The 18,209-nt window shown below is 35.9% G+C and overlaps 1 protein-coding gene across 1 annotated transcript in view; it reads left to right on the top strand.

Moving 5' to 3' along the window:
- The window catches only part of Pde9 (phosphodiesterase 9), a 187,535-nt gene that overhangs the window by 62,228 nt on the left and 107,098 nt on the right, over positions 1-18,209 (top strand). The window contains exon 4 of the mRNA XM_036359671.2: positions 13,581-16,953. Coding sequence (XP_036215564.2) covers positions 14,583-16,953 — 2,371 coding nt within the window. The 5' untranslated portion in view covers positions 13,581-14,582. The remainder of the gene's footprint in view (positions 1-13,580; positions 16,954-18,209) is intronic.

Genomic DNA, 18,209 nt, shown 5'->3' with positions numbered 1-18,209 from the left:
ATTTTTTATTTTTGGTTTTTTTTTTTGGACTTTTTTTTTGTATTTTTATATTTATTTTTCTTTGTATTTTTATTTTTCCTTGTACTCTTATTTATTTTTTTATTTCTGTTGTTTTTTGTATTAACATTTTTTTTGTATATTTTTATGTATGTATATATTTATTTTATGTAATGATTTAATTAATTTTTTTATTTTGTTTTATTGTTAATTGTTATTACTTTTTACTTTATTTTATTACTCTTATTATTATTATTTTTATTTATTTTTTGTTATTATTATTTTTGTAACTTTTTTTAAATATATTTTCTTGTTATATTTATTTTTATAATTATTGACATTTTTAAAACTAGTTTTGTAATTCTTGACTGTTTATTTTTGTTTTATTTATTGTATTATTAGTAAAATATATTACAATACATAAATATGAATTTTTGCTGAAAATGATTATAGTAACGGTAATGTTTTTGCCCGTATTTTAATAAGTTTTTTCTAAAATTTTTGATACTCTTTTATAAATATTTAAATTTTTATTTAATTTTCTCTATCTGTTTTTAATTTTGCTTCCATAATTTTATTTTGTTTAATTATATTTTGTCATAGTTTGTTTTGTTTATTTCTTTTATTTTCTTTACTTTTTTATTTCTCTTTGTTTTTAAAATTTTGTTGCCGTTATACACAATTTTTTTTTTTAACCTTAATGTAACTGTAAATCTTCTTAAATTTATTTTCCTACATTTTAAGTACTTTATAATTTAGAAAATTATTATTTTTTTATTTATTTTTCTTATTTTGCTATGATATTTTATATTTCTGTTTTATTAAATTTTTTTATTGTTTTTCCTTTTTTTTTTACTTATCTTTTTAAATAAATTTTATTGTTAAATTTGGTTTATTTTTATTTATTTCTGCTTTTTATTTTATATTTTTTGTTTATTTTAATTATTGTTAAATATTTTTAAGACTTTATAATTTAGAAAATATATATTTATTCTCAAAATTATTAATGTAACTGTAATGTTTTTGGCATGCATGGTAAATTGTTTTTCTAAAATTCTAACATCTATGCTCTTTTATAAATTATTAAAATTGTAAAATTTTTATATAAAATACTATTTTTCCAACGATTTGATATTTCTTTATATCTCTTTTTTGATTGCTTTGGTTTTTTGTTTTGGTTTATTACAATATTTTAGTTTTGGTTAATTTTTTATTTTTTATATCTAGTTAAATTTTTATATAATATATATAAACATTTTTTGCCAATGTTTTTTAAATACTTTTTATTCAATATTTTTGTTTTTCGTTTTTTATTACTGGGTTTTTTGATTTTTAAACTCACTTTTGTTATTTAATTGTTGTTTTATTATTCCTTTTATCTATTTGATATTTCTGTTAAATTGTATATAATTTTGTTAAAAATATATTTTTATTTCCGAAAGTTGTTACTGCTACAAATCGTTTCTCAAATTTTTTGAACTTATATTTAATAAATTATATATTATATATAATAAATATATTAAAATATTTTAGTGTTCTTTATTTAGTATAAGTTTTAGATGATACCATTATTTTGAATTTATGCTTTTATTATTTTATTCTATTAACATTTTTTTAATTAGTATTTTTTTTAATTAATATTTTTTTTTAAATATATTTTTTTTAAATACAGTTTTTTTTATAATTTAATTTTATTTCATAATTTGGGTTTCTTTTTATATTTTTTTATTGTATATTTTTGTTTACAGTTTTTTTTATAAAGTTTTTTTATGTATATGTTAAATTTTTTAAATATATTTTAAATATTTTTTATATATATTTTTAGTTTTTATTTGTTTTTTAAATTTTGTCTTAAAAACTTTTTTATTTAAATATTTATATTTATGTATAATATAATATGTTTTTATTGATTTTCTTTTAGAAAAATAATTATTTTTCCCCTAAAAAAGGTGAGAAAGCCATGTATTTAAAGTCGAATGCTTTTGAATAACTTTTTTTCCATATTCACATATTTTTTAGTAAATTTTGCACAATATTTAGTGTATTGCTTAAACTGGAAGTTCACAGAATGCCTTTCTGCTCTTATATATCCACCCCAATAAGTGTTTTTCTATAAAATCCTTTCATTTTTCGCATGAGCTCGTACACATATGGAAACTGCGCCTGAGGATAGGCTATGTTTTTATAATTAAAATTGATTGAACTTTCTTTAACATAATAGGCGGTAGGCAATGTTATGTAAACGCGAAGAACATTTCAACTTATTAAAATCATAATATTTCACCGCGCATGTAATTATAATATTATTGGGCATAACACAAAATATCACTCATACGCAGTCATGAACAGAAGCTTGTGTTTAATAAGGCTGCGTATATATGCATTTTTATACGTACTATATTAACACATAATATAGTGTTATTTTCACATTTCATATACATATATATAATGGCAGCAATATACAAGTATGTATGTATGTATTTGTATATGTATACAACCCTACATTGTTGACTACCACTGAGATGATTTTGTTGACAACTTTCTTTTTGAATATTGGAAAAAACTAAATCAGGCCAAGATAACAATATACACAACAACTGCAAAAGCGCGTGAACTCTGCTCTGTTGCGTATTAATCGAATGCCGCGTTAATTAATTAAGCGCTTAGTACACTTGCACCAGCACACTAATACGCTCGCAATCACCTGCGAATTCCCTAGCGCTGTGTTTACTCTTATATATTATATGTATATTGGTTTTATAACGTTCTACGTGCGTGTAAAATTTACTTTAGTGTCTTTATGAGCGTATATATTTGTGCATGGACATGTCAACGGTTGTGCAGGCGTTTCTTGGTAAACATATATCCCTTTGTCGGCGAAAATAAATAAACGAGCATTTAATTACTTAAAACAGCATAAAATGCGTTGCTTTATTTTCGCCGTTAATCTGCGCTTATCTGGCTAATAGTAAATATAATTAAATTTTAAAATAAATGATTTCACATAAAATTGAGACCGCATTTTAAAATAAATGGATTTTAAATACTACAAAGGCACTATGTTCCACATATGCATTATGAAAAAAAAAAACAAGACAAAACGTTAACTTGGTATTCCGAAAAATTGGTGAGTAGACAGAAATGCACTCCAAGTATCAGCTCTTAATGGCAACGGGTAGGCCCTTCACTTAACCGTTACCTATCGTTTTCTTATGATCGGATAGAAATATTCATATCTCGCTTGTATAGATTCATACGAAAACGAAAGGTGTCAATATATTGATTTTGCTTGCAAACGCGCCTTAAAGTTTAATTTTTTACCTTAAAAAAGTATCCAACGTAAACTAGCTCTTAAATTTCAATTTAAATCATGCCTACCACGTTGAAAAGCGAATGTTCTAATAGAAAATTTTTCGCTCTACAAAAAAGTTCGTAATAAGTTTTTCTATAAAACTACTCATTAAAAAGTTATACGCAATTGAAATTAGACATCAATTGTATTGAGTATTCAGACAAGCGCCTTATAATTTCTGCGTTGCTCATACGGCAAGGTATACTGTAGCGCGTTTCTGTGAGTTTAGCTTAGAAATTATCTGTATATTTTCACATTTTTAAGAGATTGGTTTTCTCCAAACTTGAAAAATTAAATGGGCTAAAACTATACACTAGAATTTCGATTGATCCAGTTCGCTACATTATATAGAAAATCACACCGATAGAGAACTTTTCATTCCGTCTTGTACTTAAGAAGGCTCTTCAAACATTGACCGTTAATGCTTTTAGACGATTTTTCTTGATCAATTCCTCAACCAATAGGGCTTCTGACTTTTTGAAAGTATCAATTCTCAGTTTTTAATGTAGCCTTTAGCTATCTTATATTATATATGTATATATGGAATAAATTTTCAGATGATTTAATGGTGTTTGTATTATTATGGCCTACAAAAAAAAGGTAGAGAATTGACAACTTTTTCAAAAATATAATATTAATAAAATTATTTCTTATAAGATTTTTAATTTAATTTAATAAAAAAATTGGAGTTGTAGAGCTGCCACTTTTTTCAAAAAATTTCATATCTAGGAATTTAACGAAACCAATATTTTTATTTTAATTTAATAAAAAATGAAAGAAAGCCAATTTTTGAGAAGAGAATATTTTTTGAGCGCAGTTGCCACCTGTTTTGATTTTTAAATTAATAAAATTTAAACGATGACTGAACTATTATAAAATTAGCATAAAATAGAAGCAGCTTATATGTAGCTAAATTTATTTTCCGTAAAGGCTGCCACCTTTTTAAAAAATTTAAATTAATAAAATTGCAGGGGTGACTAATTATAATATGGGTATAAAACTGCAGAAGCTTTAGAAAGCGAATCGTTTAAAATATGATTATGATATGTTCTTAATTCTTATTCAATCGATAAGTTATGCAAATTTTTAATATAGCATGTATGATAAACTGAAAGAAGGTTTACAGTTAAAAATAGTATTGAAAAGAGTTACCAGCTGTTTTACATTTTGTTTAAATTGAATTAATAAAATAAGATATTTTAATCAGTGCATCAAAATGTGTAGGTTATTGAAGGCTACCTTTAAGTAGTGTTGCCATCATAAAAAAATTTAATATTAATAAATTTAATACAAAAAATTAATATCACAATATCTCAAAGTTAACACCTACATAAAAAAAATAATAATAGCATAGAAAAATAGAAAATGGTAAAAATGGAAAATGGTACAATTCCCACAACAGCCGGTTCTGACAATTCCCACAACAGCCGGTTCTGCGATACTGGAATTGACCCGGATTTTATCCGGCCAAGGGCTGTTATTTCGACGATCTAACCCTGTTTGGATCGGTAAGTTTTAGATTAAGTTTGTCGTCACTGGAGCAACGCCTAGCAGCAGGGTTGCTCCGTATCCTCCTGACCCGTGCTGGCATCGAGTCCAACCCGGGCCCCGAGGTATTCTACTGCTGCGTATGCGCAAAAAGGCTCCATCCAAATTCCCCCTCGGTTAGGTGCAATACATGCAATGGATGGAGCCATCTTAAGACCTGCTCGGGCCTTAAGACACACAGGGAGTGGACCACGAGTTACGTGGCCCCATGCTGTCAACGCAATAATGCGACATCTGCCTCAACGGCCGTGCAACCTGCACCATGTTCGCGCACTGCGCTGCCACTCCAGACGAGTGGCCAAGATAGGACCTCCACGGTCCTAAGGAGCTCACATAGACAGCATAACTCCCAGTCAAGTGCAACTCTTGCACTGGCTGGTGTCACTTTCTGTCGTGTTCTGGCCTGCGCACCACACGAGAGTGGAGTGCGTCGTATGTTGCCCCATGCTGTGGGAGTCTGCCCCCGCAATCACAAATAGGGGCGTCGCCAACCAACACCATAGTGCGACAACCGCCCATGCGGATAGCACAGCTGCAACAACCACCACCTACACGCACCCCACTCACCCCTAGGATCACGACTGGACACCCGCGACAAACGCGACTCTTACAATTTAACTGCAACGGACTCCAGAGCAAGATCGAGGAGATAGTTGCATTTATGAGCCGGGAGCGCGTAACGATAGCTGCGGTCCAAGAAACCAAGTTAAACAGCCGCTCAGATCTTCTGAGTTGTGCAGGTTTCAACGTTTTACGTAAGGATCGCGAGCGGGATAATGGTGGAGGCCTAGCCTTCATATTGCACAACACCGTGAAATATCGTCTAATCGATGTTGACATCGACCGCAGGGACACCACCCTAGAATGTCAGGGTATAGCTGTCCGGTCAGGCGATGTCGAGCTCGAAATATTTAATATATACATCCCCCCAGTTACATGTTGCCCAACAGGATATCACCCGAATATAGATGCGCTACTTCGTGGTGAAAACCGTCTGGTGCTAGGCGACTTTAACGCGCATCACGATCTTTGGCATTCCTGCCTGTCAAACGATCGTAGGGGGATGGAGCTGGCGGAACAGATAGACGATTCGACATTCTGCACAATGAACGACGAAGCCCCCACCAGAATTATGGGCACCTGTAATAGCTCGCCAGATATTACCATCGCTAGCGGTGGTCTGATAAATAGTATAACCTGGCGACCTATGCTAACTCTTGCATCAGACCATCTGCCCATAATTATCTCGATCGAGAAACCTCCTGACTTTATTTCTGTGGATAACCGCACCTATGTTAACTTTAACAAAGCTAACTGGGTCGGCTTCACAGAATTTACTGAGAGCACCTTCAACGCACTATCCATTCCTACGGACGTCATCGTTGGCGAGCGTCAATTCCGCTGCTGCTACAGCTCGCTTCATACCGGCTGGAAGAATAGCGGAACTCCGCCCTAATTTCCCAGCCGAAGCAGCTGTATTAGCAAATGAGCGCGACACCTTACGCCATGCCGATCCCTGGGATCCCCGAATAAGGGATCTCAATTTGGAGATTCGGCAAATGGTAAACCATCATAAGCGGACAAAATGGATAGAGTACCTGAAGTCCTGCAACCTCTCCACCGGTGTGAGTAAGCTTTGGACTACTGTCAAGGCCCTGTCAAATCCGAGGCAACATGACGATCGGGTTGAAATTCAATTCGATGGCCATGCCTCCTCGGACCCGAAGAAGTGCGCGAGCTACTTTAGCCGGCAGTTTATACTGCACCCTTCGACCGACAAGGCCAAACGATGTGTTACCCGACGGCTGCGCAAAATGCCAAAAGACTGCGCACCACTTACTTTCACCGATGGGGAGGTTCAGAGTGTCATAAAAAAGGCGAAATCGTCTAAATCCATCGGCCCTGACGGAATAAGCATGCTGATGTTAAAACATCTAGGCCCAATGGGAGTAAACTACCTCACCAAGGTCCTCAACCTGTCGATATCCACTCTTCAAATACCCGATGTGTGGAAAGTCGGAAGAGTGGTCCCACTGCTGAAACCTGGGAAACCCGCCAACAAAGGGGAGTCTTATCGCCCGATAACTCTCCTTTCCCCAGTAGTGAAGACACTTGAGGCCTTGTTACTCCCGTCATTCACCCACCACCTGAGCCTAGCAGACCATCAGCATGGCTTCCGTAAAGTGCACAGTACCACCACAGCACTTAGCGTCATAAACGCCCAGATAGTTCATGGCCTGAACCAGAAGCCACCCTGCGAGAGGACGATCCTCGTAGCGTTGGACTTGTCAAAAGCTTTTGACACAGTCAATCACGCAACGCTACTTGAGGACCTGGAACAATCAACGCTCCCTCCAGGGCTGAAGCGGTGGACCATGAACTACCTGAGCTGTACGATATTGACGTCGGGCAATGGAATCGATGGCATGTGTTCAAAAGTAAACGGCTACCTCTCCGATCTTTCTCGCTTCTTTTCTGCAAGGAACTTAACACTCTCCCCCACTAAATCCATAGCGACCATCTTCACCAATTGGACGAAGGAGTACAGACTGGACCTGAACATTTCAGTCGATGGCACAAAAATTCCGACAGTAAATAACCCTAAAATTTTAGGCGTCACTTTGGACAGTCTGTGCTCTTTCACTCCTCATACGACCGCGATAACTGCCAAAGTACAGAGCCGCAACAAAATCCTCAAGTCGCTTGCCGGCAGCTCATGGGGAAAGGACAAAGAAACGTTGTTGGCAACATACAAGGCAATCGGCCGGCCGGTCCTCAATTATGCAGCCGCAATATGGTCGCCTGGATGCAGTGACACGCAGAATAAGAAGCTTCAGACTTGTCAGAACACTGCACTCCGGACTATCACGGGGTGCCTCTTGATGTCCCCAATCGAACACCTACATAGCGAGGCCCGTATGCTTCCGGTTAAGGAACATAACGAGCTCCTCTCCAAGCAGTTTCTGCTGGGATGTTTTCGCAGAAACTACCCCTGCAGACGCCTGCTTGCAGCGGAGCAGCCTCCTAGGAACATCAAGAGGTCCTTCTTTGACTACGTCGACGACATCAGACAGCACGCCGACCAGACCTTCGGACGCAACTAACTTCAGACAAGCACTGACCGCCATTCACAGTGGAGCCATTAACACCTTCACCGACTCCCTTTCAGTGAATGGCGTAATACGAGTCAAACCACCACCCATTGCAGACACAGAGCTCGAGTTGCCTCGCGAATCTAGAGTGACCCTCGCGCAACTTCGTTCTGGATACTGTAGCAGGTTAAACTCCTACCTATCCAGAATAGACCCTGACATACCAAACACATGTGCTGCATGCAATGAGTCTCCGCATGACACTAACAACCTCTTTGCATGCCCAACAAACCCCACTCATCTAACACCCCTCTCCCTATGGTCCGACCCCGTCGAAACAGCTCGTTTCCTGGGCCTTCCGTTAGATGACCTCGACGACAACGAATCTAGAATTTATCACCCAAACGGGGATTAGATAATCGTTATAACAACAACAACAAGAAAATGGTAAACATTTATTTCTGTGAAAAAAATATAAAAAATCAGCTTCCTCCAATTACTCTAATTATTCAACTGGAAAATTCCATAAATGTATGCTTATTGAAAAAAGATAATACTATATACCATATACATATACATATACATATATGTTCATATATGCACGAATTTCACCCATTTGCATTCAATCAACTCAATTGAGATTTTCCCAATAGTCATGTGGCCAAGAAAAATATTTATCCGCAATTTCCAATGGTTTTATTTATTTTTGGCGCCTCTCAATTTTCGGCAGCGCAAACGTTTTTATTGCCTTACGCTGAAGTGCTTAAGTAACAAATATGCATATGCAAGCGCTACTCCCATACACATTTACACAAATGCACATGTGGCTTGCATATATATGTGTGCAATTATTTGAATGACAGTGCAGTTGTGTTGGCTTTTGCATTGGCATCATTTGCAGGTAAATAAATCAATTAACACTTCGCCCAGCTGTGTCTTTAATTTAATTCAAGCACAGATGCATACACATACATATGAAAATATACATATTGTTTATATAAATACTTTATATACCTGCCTAGCGCCTACCTATCCCCCTCTTCCATCATTTTATTGGCGAAAATTCCGCCTAGTGAGGTGTGATTATGCAAATGCGTTGTAGAAGCAGCAGCTGCTGCACAAGGACAACTGAGAGAATAAGATTTTAAGCTTCACTGAATACTCAAGCGCTGCTATGTGCATTAAATTTTTATATCACCGCTAATGGTGTGGGACTCTATGTAGGCGATTGTTGTGGTCTGCAGCTGTGTGGGTGAAAATCATCAGTGAGAATGCTGTCAAGTGCGATTGAGGAATCAGAAATTTGCATTTCAGTGCTAAAAAATTTATTACGAAAAAATTTTTTTGTTGAGAAAGTATGCAATTTTATCATGAGTTGCTTAAAATATTTAAAAATTAAAATTATGTTTCGTTTTCAATGGGGAAAAAAACATTTTTAAAATATTTGAAAATTATTTTTCGTCTTTAATATGAAAATAACAATTTTTAAATTATTTGAGCCGTTTTTATAATCATAATTTTTACTGTGACTATCAGTATTTTAATTTTTAACTTATAAAATATTATTATAAAAATATGCGATTTATTAAAATATAAAAATTGTTTCAAAAGTTTTGTTGTCTTAAAAAAATTTGTTGTTCTATTTACTTTTTAATTTTTTTTTGCTTGTTGATACAATTTTTATAAATTGCGTGTTTAAATATATTTAAAGAAATTTTTAGTTTAGAAAGTATGCAATTTTCACACGAGTATAAAATGTTTTCAAATGCATTCTGATGCAATTTTTCCAAAAAGATTTAATTTTATTGTTTTATTGTAAGTTTCTTCATTTGTCTTTTAAAAATGCCTTGAATTGCAAATTTTGGTGATAAATTTTACTGTGCTTTTTTCTTTTTTAAAACTAATTCGATTATAATTATTTTAATTATAATAAAAATTCTAGAAAATATTTTTAAAGCAGCTGTTGCTTAGCTGATTAAAGAATATCGTGACAATAATTGAACAATTTGCAATTGCAAATTTAGAAAAAAAAACTTTTTTCCAAATTTTTTACCTTTGGTTTTTCATTTCTGCATATTCGAAAAACTTTGTATATTTTTTTGATTAGATCGAGAAAATGTTTTTTTTGAAAAATTTCACACTTTTTTTTACAAATTTATTTTTATTGATATTTGTTTATTTTTCTAAATTTTGAAAGTTCAAGTATCTATATTTTTTAAATTATTTGTTGTTGTTAACACTGGAATTAACACTTGAAATTAAGAAAAAAGAAAATAATTAAATTAAATTTATTTTAATTTAAGGTATTAATTACATATCTATTTTTTAATTTGTTATATATTTTTTACAGTTTTATATTTTTTTATAATTTATTATTATGTAATTTCTTTCGTATTTTTATTGCTGACTAAAGAACTATTTTTTGATATTTTTCTTTTAATTTTAAGTATTAATATTGTATTATATTTTAATTATATTTACTTAAATTTTTATCAAGACTTAAAATTAAAAAGAAGTTTATTAAATTAGGTTTATTTTGATTTAAAGATTTTATTAATTTTTTATATTTTATTAAAATTTTTTTACTTAAAATATTATTAGGACTTGAAAATAAAAAGAAGTTTATTAAATTAGGTTTATTTTGATTTAAAGGATTAATTAATCTTTTAATTACTTTTTATTTTATTTTTATATATTTTTAACATATTTTATTATTATTATTTTTAACATTTTTTTGTATATTTGTTTATTAGTTTTTTCCTCTTATTAATTGTGTTTATTTTTGGTATTGATATTGTAATTAATTAATTACTTAATATTTTAAAAAGTTTTTTTGCTATTTCTTTTTTTATAATTTTTATATATGTTTATCAATGTTTTTTATATTTTTTATTTCATATATTTTTATTTTATGTTTAGTGCTATGATTTATTCAACAATACATTTTATAAATTTTTTATTTTTATTTATAAATTTTTTTATGCTTGTGTGCACTTTCCACAAATTATCAGTTTTTTAACCGCAAAAGCCTCCCACTTCCATACAACCACAAATAGTTCGCACAATTTTTAAGCACGCAATTATTCCTGACATTATCCACCCTAACCACAGCTATTGCAGCAATTAAGTTATTCTTGTTTGAGCTCAGCAACAACAGTAGCAACAACAACAACAGCCGCTATAAATAACGAAATCAACAATCAGCTACACAATTTTCATTATCAAACGTTACCAGCTGTAGACAAAAATTTCCACATTTTCTATTGCTTTTGCGATTTTTGCTTTAGTAAGTCTACAACAACAACAATAGAACCGCACTGCCATTGTCAACTGCTTATCTACACAAGCCATTACATTACGATCTACGGTGTTGTTCAGCACAACCGCATGCATGCCGATGTCGTTACTGTATCTATATGTGTGTTTGTGTGTTGTATGAGTGTACGCCAGTGCGAGTGTGAGTGTGTTTATCCTTGGACATGTATTTGTATGTGTGTGTGTGTCTCAAATGTCTTACGATTTGCACATTTAGCTATTATAAGTTTGCTTGTTGAATTTGGCAGTTCCTGCTTTCGTTGTTGTTTTTTTTTTTTTTTGATTTTGCTTCTATTCATTTCATTTGATGGCCTAACTTACGAAATGTAGACATTAACGCTCAAACTTGCACACTCACATATATTATCATTCATTTAATCTATCGCTTCATCTCTCATTCACTTTCCCTCCCTCTAGACGCCAACTTGTATTACTTGCCTGGTTGCTATGCTTTCCTCATTGAGGCTGACTACTTCTTTCATATATACATATGTGTGTGTGCAAATGCATGGGTTTGTATTTTCTACTTGTATGGGTATATATGCGTCACTGTATGCATGTAGATCTATGCGCCTTTTCAACGACTAACACATTTATGCTGCTGACATGTACATGTTATGTGGTTATTTCTATTGCTGCTATTGCCAGGACCTCCTGTTGTTTCGATTTTGTGAAAATATCCTTCGTACACATTCTTATCAGTTACTATTTGGTTGTTGACTTTTGTGGATTGTTGTTGCTTTTGTTTTCTATTCGTTTTTGTTTCATTGCTTCAACTACTAGCTATTGTTGTTGGAGTATGTTTTGTTGTTGTTCTTGCTGCCGTCGTCTATTGTTTCTGTTGCCAGTTGGTTTATTGTTGTTGCTTCCTGCTTTCGTACGCTTGAATGGTTTGCACTTGCGGTTTTCTGCATGCAACCATACGAAATTTTTAGTGCCGACCAACCATGACAGGCAACCGCACAATAACAACAATAATGTTAGAGCAATTGAGCTATCAGAAGTTTTCAAGTAGGCGTCTGCTTGCTGGTTCATACATATGTATGTGCATGTGTTAACATATGTTAGACTACTTCGAAACTTTGTTTGTCGAAACTATAGTTTTTAAAAGAATTTTATACCCGAGAGCTTAATTGCAGTGTATTACAAGCGGATTGAGAACACCATTTACATTTTTTTTTTTTAAATTTCAAAATATTTACTCTCTATAATCGCTTGAAATAAAATTAATATTTCACAGTTTCTATAGATAATATGTAGTCTTTCTAATCTTCGATATTTAACTGAGAAGTCTAGCTGAATCCTTCTGACTGTCTCAGGCCTCACCGAGTTATAAATTCAATCCAGAGCTTAGAATCCTGCGCTAAGGAAGTTCAATTTCAGTATAAACTCATACAAGTTTTTCAAAGCGTCACTCTCCGCGCAAGTGGAAACAACTAAATAGTGTAATAAGATATACTTTGAAGGATCAGCGGAACCGACCTCTATATTATATTCGAGCATAATCAGAATGCAGTCACACCTGACTATCAGCATCTCACTTCCTCTAAAAACTTTCTTCTATGCTTGAAATTATATGCCAAACTCCTTTGTAATGTTCATTAACAAGTCAAATACCTATAAACGTAAAGAAGGACTGATCAGTGGTCGATGTTTTGATCTGGGTAGCCGTTCTGGTTTGTGTCATGGCTAATACATTTTTGGTCGTTGATTCGAAACTCGGCTATGACAAAAATTCTTTTATCGTCGTCTTCAAAAAAATTATGATATAACTCGCATATTCAATACCTTTTTGGTGGCAGCATTAATCTGTAGATGCTCAAGATTGGCAAATTATTGATCAGACTTATTCTTATACCAATATTTTACAGTTATATGCTGGACTTTCCACATTTAGCAGAGCGGCCTTATTACTGTTTTCAAGCAGAAAGATTTTGTATCCTTTATTGTCCTTTCCGGCCGTACACCACACCACATCTGTCTTCAAGTTACTTTTGTCGACACTAGGGACACCATTGTCAACTACTTTTTATTCTTTTTATAATGTATGAGTGCTCTCAAGCGATTTGGTGCTTACTGGATAATTTCAAACTTATGCAAATACGGTCACCAAGGGTAGGAATATATAAATCTGCATAATTTCATGCATATTTTTGTCGCTAGAAAGGAAATAGAAAGTTCATATACAAAAAATTTTTACTATATAACTTTAAGAGAGTAGTAGAAGCAGTTATTTTGAGCAATAATTATTGTACAACACGTTTTTATACTTACAGATTTCACATCGCGTCTACGAAGGACAAAATTCTTGCTGCTGAAGTGTGTAAATTTGAGAACTAACGCTAAACACTGACCTCGCCACGTTAAGGCGGGACATGGCGTGGACGAAGCTTACAGTATTAACATAAGCCACACGACGACGAAGACGGAAGTCGAGCGCATAAACGAAATTGCCAGCGGTAAGGATATGGAAAGCCAACACAAACACACACGCATATATGCAGTGTAGTAAATGCGAGTGGAGTCGACGGCAATATGTAAAGGCGAAATGGAAATGCTGCGAGCCATAGCGACTGCATTGTGTTCAAGAGAAATTGAATGAAAACTATGTAAAAAGAGGATATCAAACTAAAAGGAAGTGCGCGCGTGTGTGTGTGATTTTGAAACTTAAATGTTACTATAAAATTTGCATATAAATACTATATGCCACAGCTGTGAGTTGGCATTGTCATTATAAGCGCACAATTGTAATGCAAGCGCACAAAGCAAATGCAAGGATAATTGCATAAATGCGCGGCTAAGTGCATAAGGAGTAGGTAGCGTGTTAATATGTACGGAAATTCGAGCGCGCTACAAGTGTGTAAGTATGCCAAAGGCAAAATAAGTGTTAAAAGCTTAGCGAAAATTAAGTGAGGGGGCAAAAAATCGGTGTGAAAAAAGCGGGTAAAAAAAAAAATAAAAGTAAACCAAAAAACACAAAAGTGATAGTTATTTGAAGCACACTAAAAAATATTACTTTAAAAAAAAATTAAAAATAAATATATATATAAATATTTAGTGACGCCGCCGGTAATTCGTTAGTTTCACTTACCTTGTGCCTCGCAGCTGTTATTAGGGCAACGCGCGCGCGCACCAACGCATTCAACAACTACGCACAATAGCGTTTATAGCTAACCCGCACAAATTTGCGCATCCACTCTCATAATAGCGCGCGTGCACTCATCTCCATACACATTCATTTGATTGCGTGAACGATCTTGTGGCTTTTTGGCTTATAAATGTACAAGGACAGCAGCTGCCGCAGCAGTACGCAGCCAACACCGCCAAAAGCAACGCCAGAAACAGCAATAAACACAACAACAACAGCGTCAGACACCGATGCCAATACAGTTGTAACAACAACAAGTACAACAACAACAACAGCAACAAGCGCTGAGCCTACAGCGAGCGCGCAGCATAGTAAAGCTGAGCGCAACGCTTCTCTCAAAGGTCATGCGTCCAAATCAGTTGACGACCACACAACAGCAGCAGCAGCGGTAAGTGAGCGCTCCGCGAGCAGTGAACCCACAACCATAAACACAGCATCAGCTGCAGCCAGCACGACACACAACAGTCTAAGTAGCAACAGCAACACGCCCATCACACTTAGCCTCGCGGCCGAACATTTGGAGGCGGAGTATTATCAGCTCAGCTGCGCCTCAGATTGTTCGGTTTCGTCAACATCCTCCTCGGGCGCGAATACATCATGCAGCGGCAGTGACGACAGCGACGAAAACAGTGAAGTGTATACATTTCGTGCGCGTCCCGCATTCCCCGCGCACCTCTTATATAGCGCATCCAAACGACGCGCCAAATTGCGTCGCGAACACGCGCCCGGTGAGTGTCATATAGCGTCGGCGCTTGACGCCGATAGTCGACGCGGCAGCGCTGTAAGTGGGTTGAGTAACGCTACTGGCGTTAGCGGCGGCAGCAGTAGTCGACGGCACAGACAAAAACATCACACTAGCATTAGCGCTGATGTGCGCGTGTTGCGTAAAATCGGTTATATTGCGTCGCGAGTGCGATTTTTGGCTAAAATCCATGGTGATTTCAAATTGATAAACCCATATAGTCCCGCAAAACAGCGCAAACAACTGCAAGATATACTGCTGCGTCATTCCATACCTGATACGGACCGTAAAGGTGCAGCAGCAGCGTCAGGTTATCGCACAAAGAACGCAACGACGGCTTACGACAGCGCGACAGTGGGAGCGGCAACAGCAGCCGCAGCGCACACAACGCATACAGCAGCAGCAACTGATTTAGCCAGCCAACGGAACACAACGCCTGATAGCGCGCTAACAAGTAGTGCGCAAGCAGTAGTCAGCGCGTGCGTGCAGGAAACGCAAGTGCCGCGCGCAGAAGAAGAAACTGCGCTCAGCTCTCTGGAAGACGACGACGAGGAGGAGACATCTGCCACATTTACTGCGGCTACGGTGCGCCGTAAGTCATCTGTGCTGGTAACAGGCGGCGACGAGAACCTCACGGCCCAGCACTCTCTTGCTGTGCTGGAGGAGCTTTTGGTGCAGCTCTATGAACAGCGGCAGCATCGCATCACTGTAATACGGCGCCGACAACAAAGTCGACGCGGCAGCAAGCGTGGTAACGGCAAAATTGCAGCCAACTGCAAGCAACAGTCCGCGCCGCAGCCACAACAGTTAATCATTATGAGCGGCGGCAGCGCTGTGGGGACGGAAAGCAACGTCGGACAACAGCTACTGCGGGCAGACGCCGTCGATATCGAGCAGCAAACGAATTTACGCAATGCCAATAACTTATACAATAGTAGCGATATTGCCGCCGATAACAGTAGCGTAGTGTCAGCAAGTGCGTCCGCGGCACAACTACAGAGCAGCGCCACCGCTGGTGTATCCGTAAACATCGCTAACACTGCATCTAGTCAAGCCAAACAAAAGCCGCCGCAAGCACAGCAGCAGCGCAGCTATAGCAATGCTTTCCTACAACCATTCAGCATTGGAGGCGGCTGTATGGACCGGCGACGGCGCGCCAGCGATTGCTCAACGCATCCCAGTAGTCAGCAATTATTGCAGCAGCAGTTGTTGAGCAATCAATTGCAAGTAACGCTGAAGAACAACAACTACACTATTGGTGGTGGTAAATTTCCCTATCATCGCGGTAGTTGCGGCGGCGCGGGTGAACATTTGTTAGCTGCCAATTCCATAGCCAATCGTTCGACTATAATATTGAGCAAATCATGCAGCAATGTGGAAGGTGCACCGACGGCGCATACTGGCGTTGTTGGTGGTGTTGGTAGCGGCGGCAATGCTAATGTCAGCCGCAAATTAAGTTTGGGCGGTCAAGTGGACGCTGCCAATAACGGCAATCTGGTGTCGCCTGCTGCGTTGACACCCTCACCGACCGCAAAGCAGCCGCAATTGGCTGCAACTCACACTACATCACCACAAGCACAATCACAACAGCAACAACAACCCACCGCTGGCGGCCCGGGCAGCAATGGCAATAATGAATACAACATTGTGCAGCTAAATAATACAATCATACAGTGTCATTTCAACGATGAGGATTTTCGTGCGCTCGTCAAAGATCTGAAACGGAAAGTGGAGTACACCGAGCGCATGAATTGGCTATGTGAGTACCAAAGAAAATAAACTATTACTGTAAAATTTTATTTATCTTAGAGAAGCTCTTGAAAAAGGGCGGAAAAACTTTATTTCCATTTTAATTAGCATACATTTACTATTTACTCATTCGCATTACGTTTCCCAAACCGCTATATGGGTTTTTTTTTATTTTTTTATTTTTACACAACTGAAAAAAGGATATATGAGAGGCTTTTGATATAGACCTCTGATTTGGCTGAAATTCGCCGATAGCATATCTACAAGCAGTCTTCGTTCGTATAATGAGTTTCAACATGCTAAAATGAAGCATGCAGAATTTACAAGCACTTAAACAAAACCTTTTGCAATAGCTTGCATACATAATAATTATGCATAGTATATGTACAATATATAAAAATATCAGCGCTCAAAGCAAAGCCAAAGTCTGTAGGCGTTCTTATGAAAAGTTTCAGCGTAGAGCATTTCAACATATACAAATTAAACATGTAAATTTATACTTTAAAAAAAATTTTTGTTGCGCTTGAGAAAAACGATATTCGTGCGATATCTGCTATATGTGTGCACTGCAATTGAACTTTACATATGGCTTAGCTGCTGGCAATATACACTCGTATAATGAGTTTCAGCTCAATGTAATGTAGCATATAAAAACTACACACATTTACATTGAAACAAAAAATGTCATTGCTTAACGTGAAAAATGTGATTGTTTAAGTACATACAAATATATGTATAGCATACTCATAACTATGAGTTAATAGCATATAAAGTACCTGTAAAGTTTAATAGCTTCATGCCTGCGGCGTTCATGCTCGCCACATTCTACATACCACATCACATTGTTGCATATTTGCGTTGCAAATTGGTGTGTGAACGTAGCGTTGCTGTGGTGAAGCTGATGGCGAGTTTCAGCTGAGTTACATGCAGGCTGTAAAACTTGTGGGAATATCCTTTATTATGAAATATATATTTTGTGACCAATTAATGTGAAATGTAATTTTAAATGTTGTGTGCGTGAATAATGGATCTAAAAGCCAGTTTGTGTGTTATTTAATTTGTAGGTTCGGAAAAAATATATATTTATTTTATTTGCATAATTTTTGTTTAGAATTCGCGATTACTGCAATGAACTTTGTTGAAAAACTTGGTTTGCCGCTGCAATTATTTACATATTGGATTTTATTTTTAAACTTGTTTGTATTATACAAAAAAAAACATTTTGTTTTATACAAAAAAGGACTAAACTATCAACCAATCTCTGTA

This window comes from Bactrocera oleae, chromosome 5, assembly GCF_042242935.1.
Source record: "Bactrocera oleae isolate idBacOlea1 chromosome 5, idBacOlea1, whole genome shotgun sequence".
In the NCBI taxonomy this organism is placed as follows: domain Eukaryota; kingdom Metazoa; phylum Arthropoda; class Insecta; order Diptera; family Tephritidae; genus Bactrocera; species Bactrocera oleae.
Note: the sequence above shows the minus strand (reverse complement) of the source record. Positions and strands in the feature narration are given on the sequence as shown.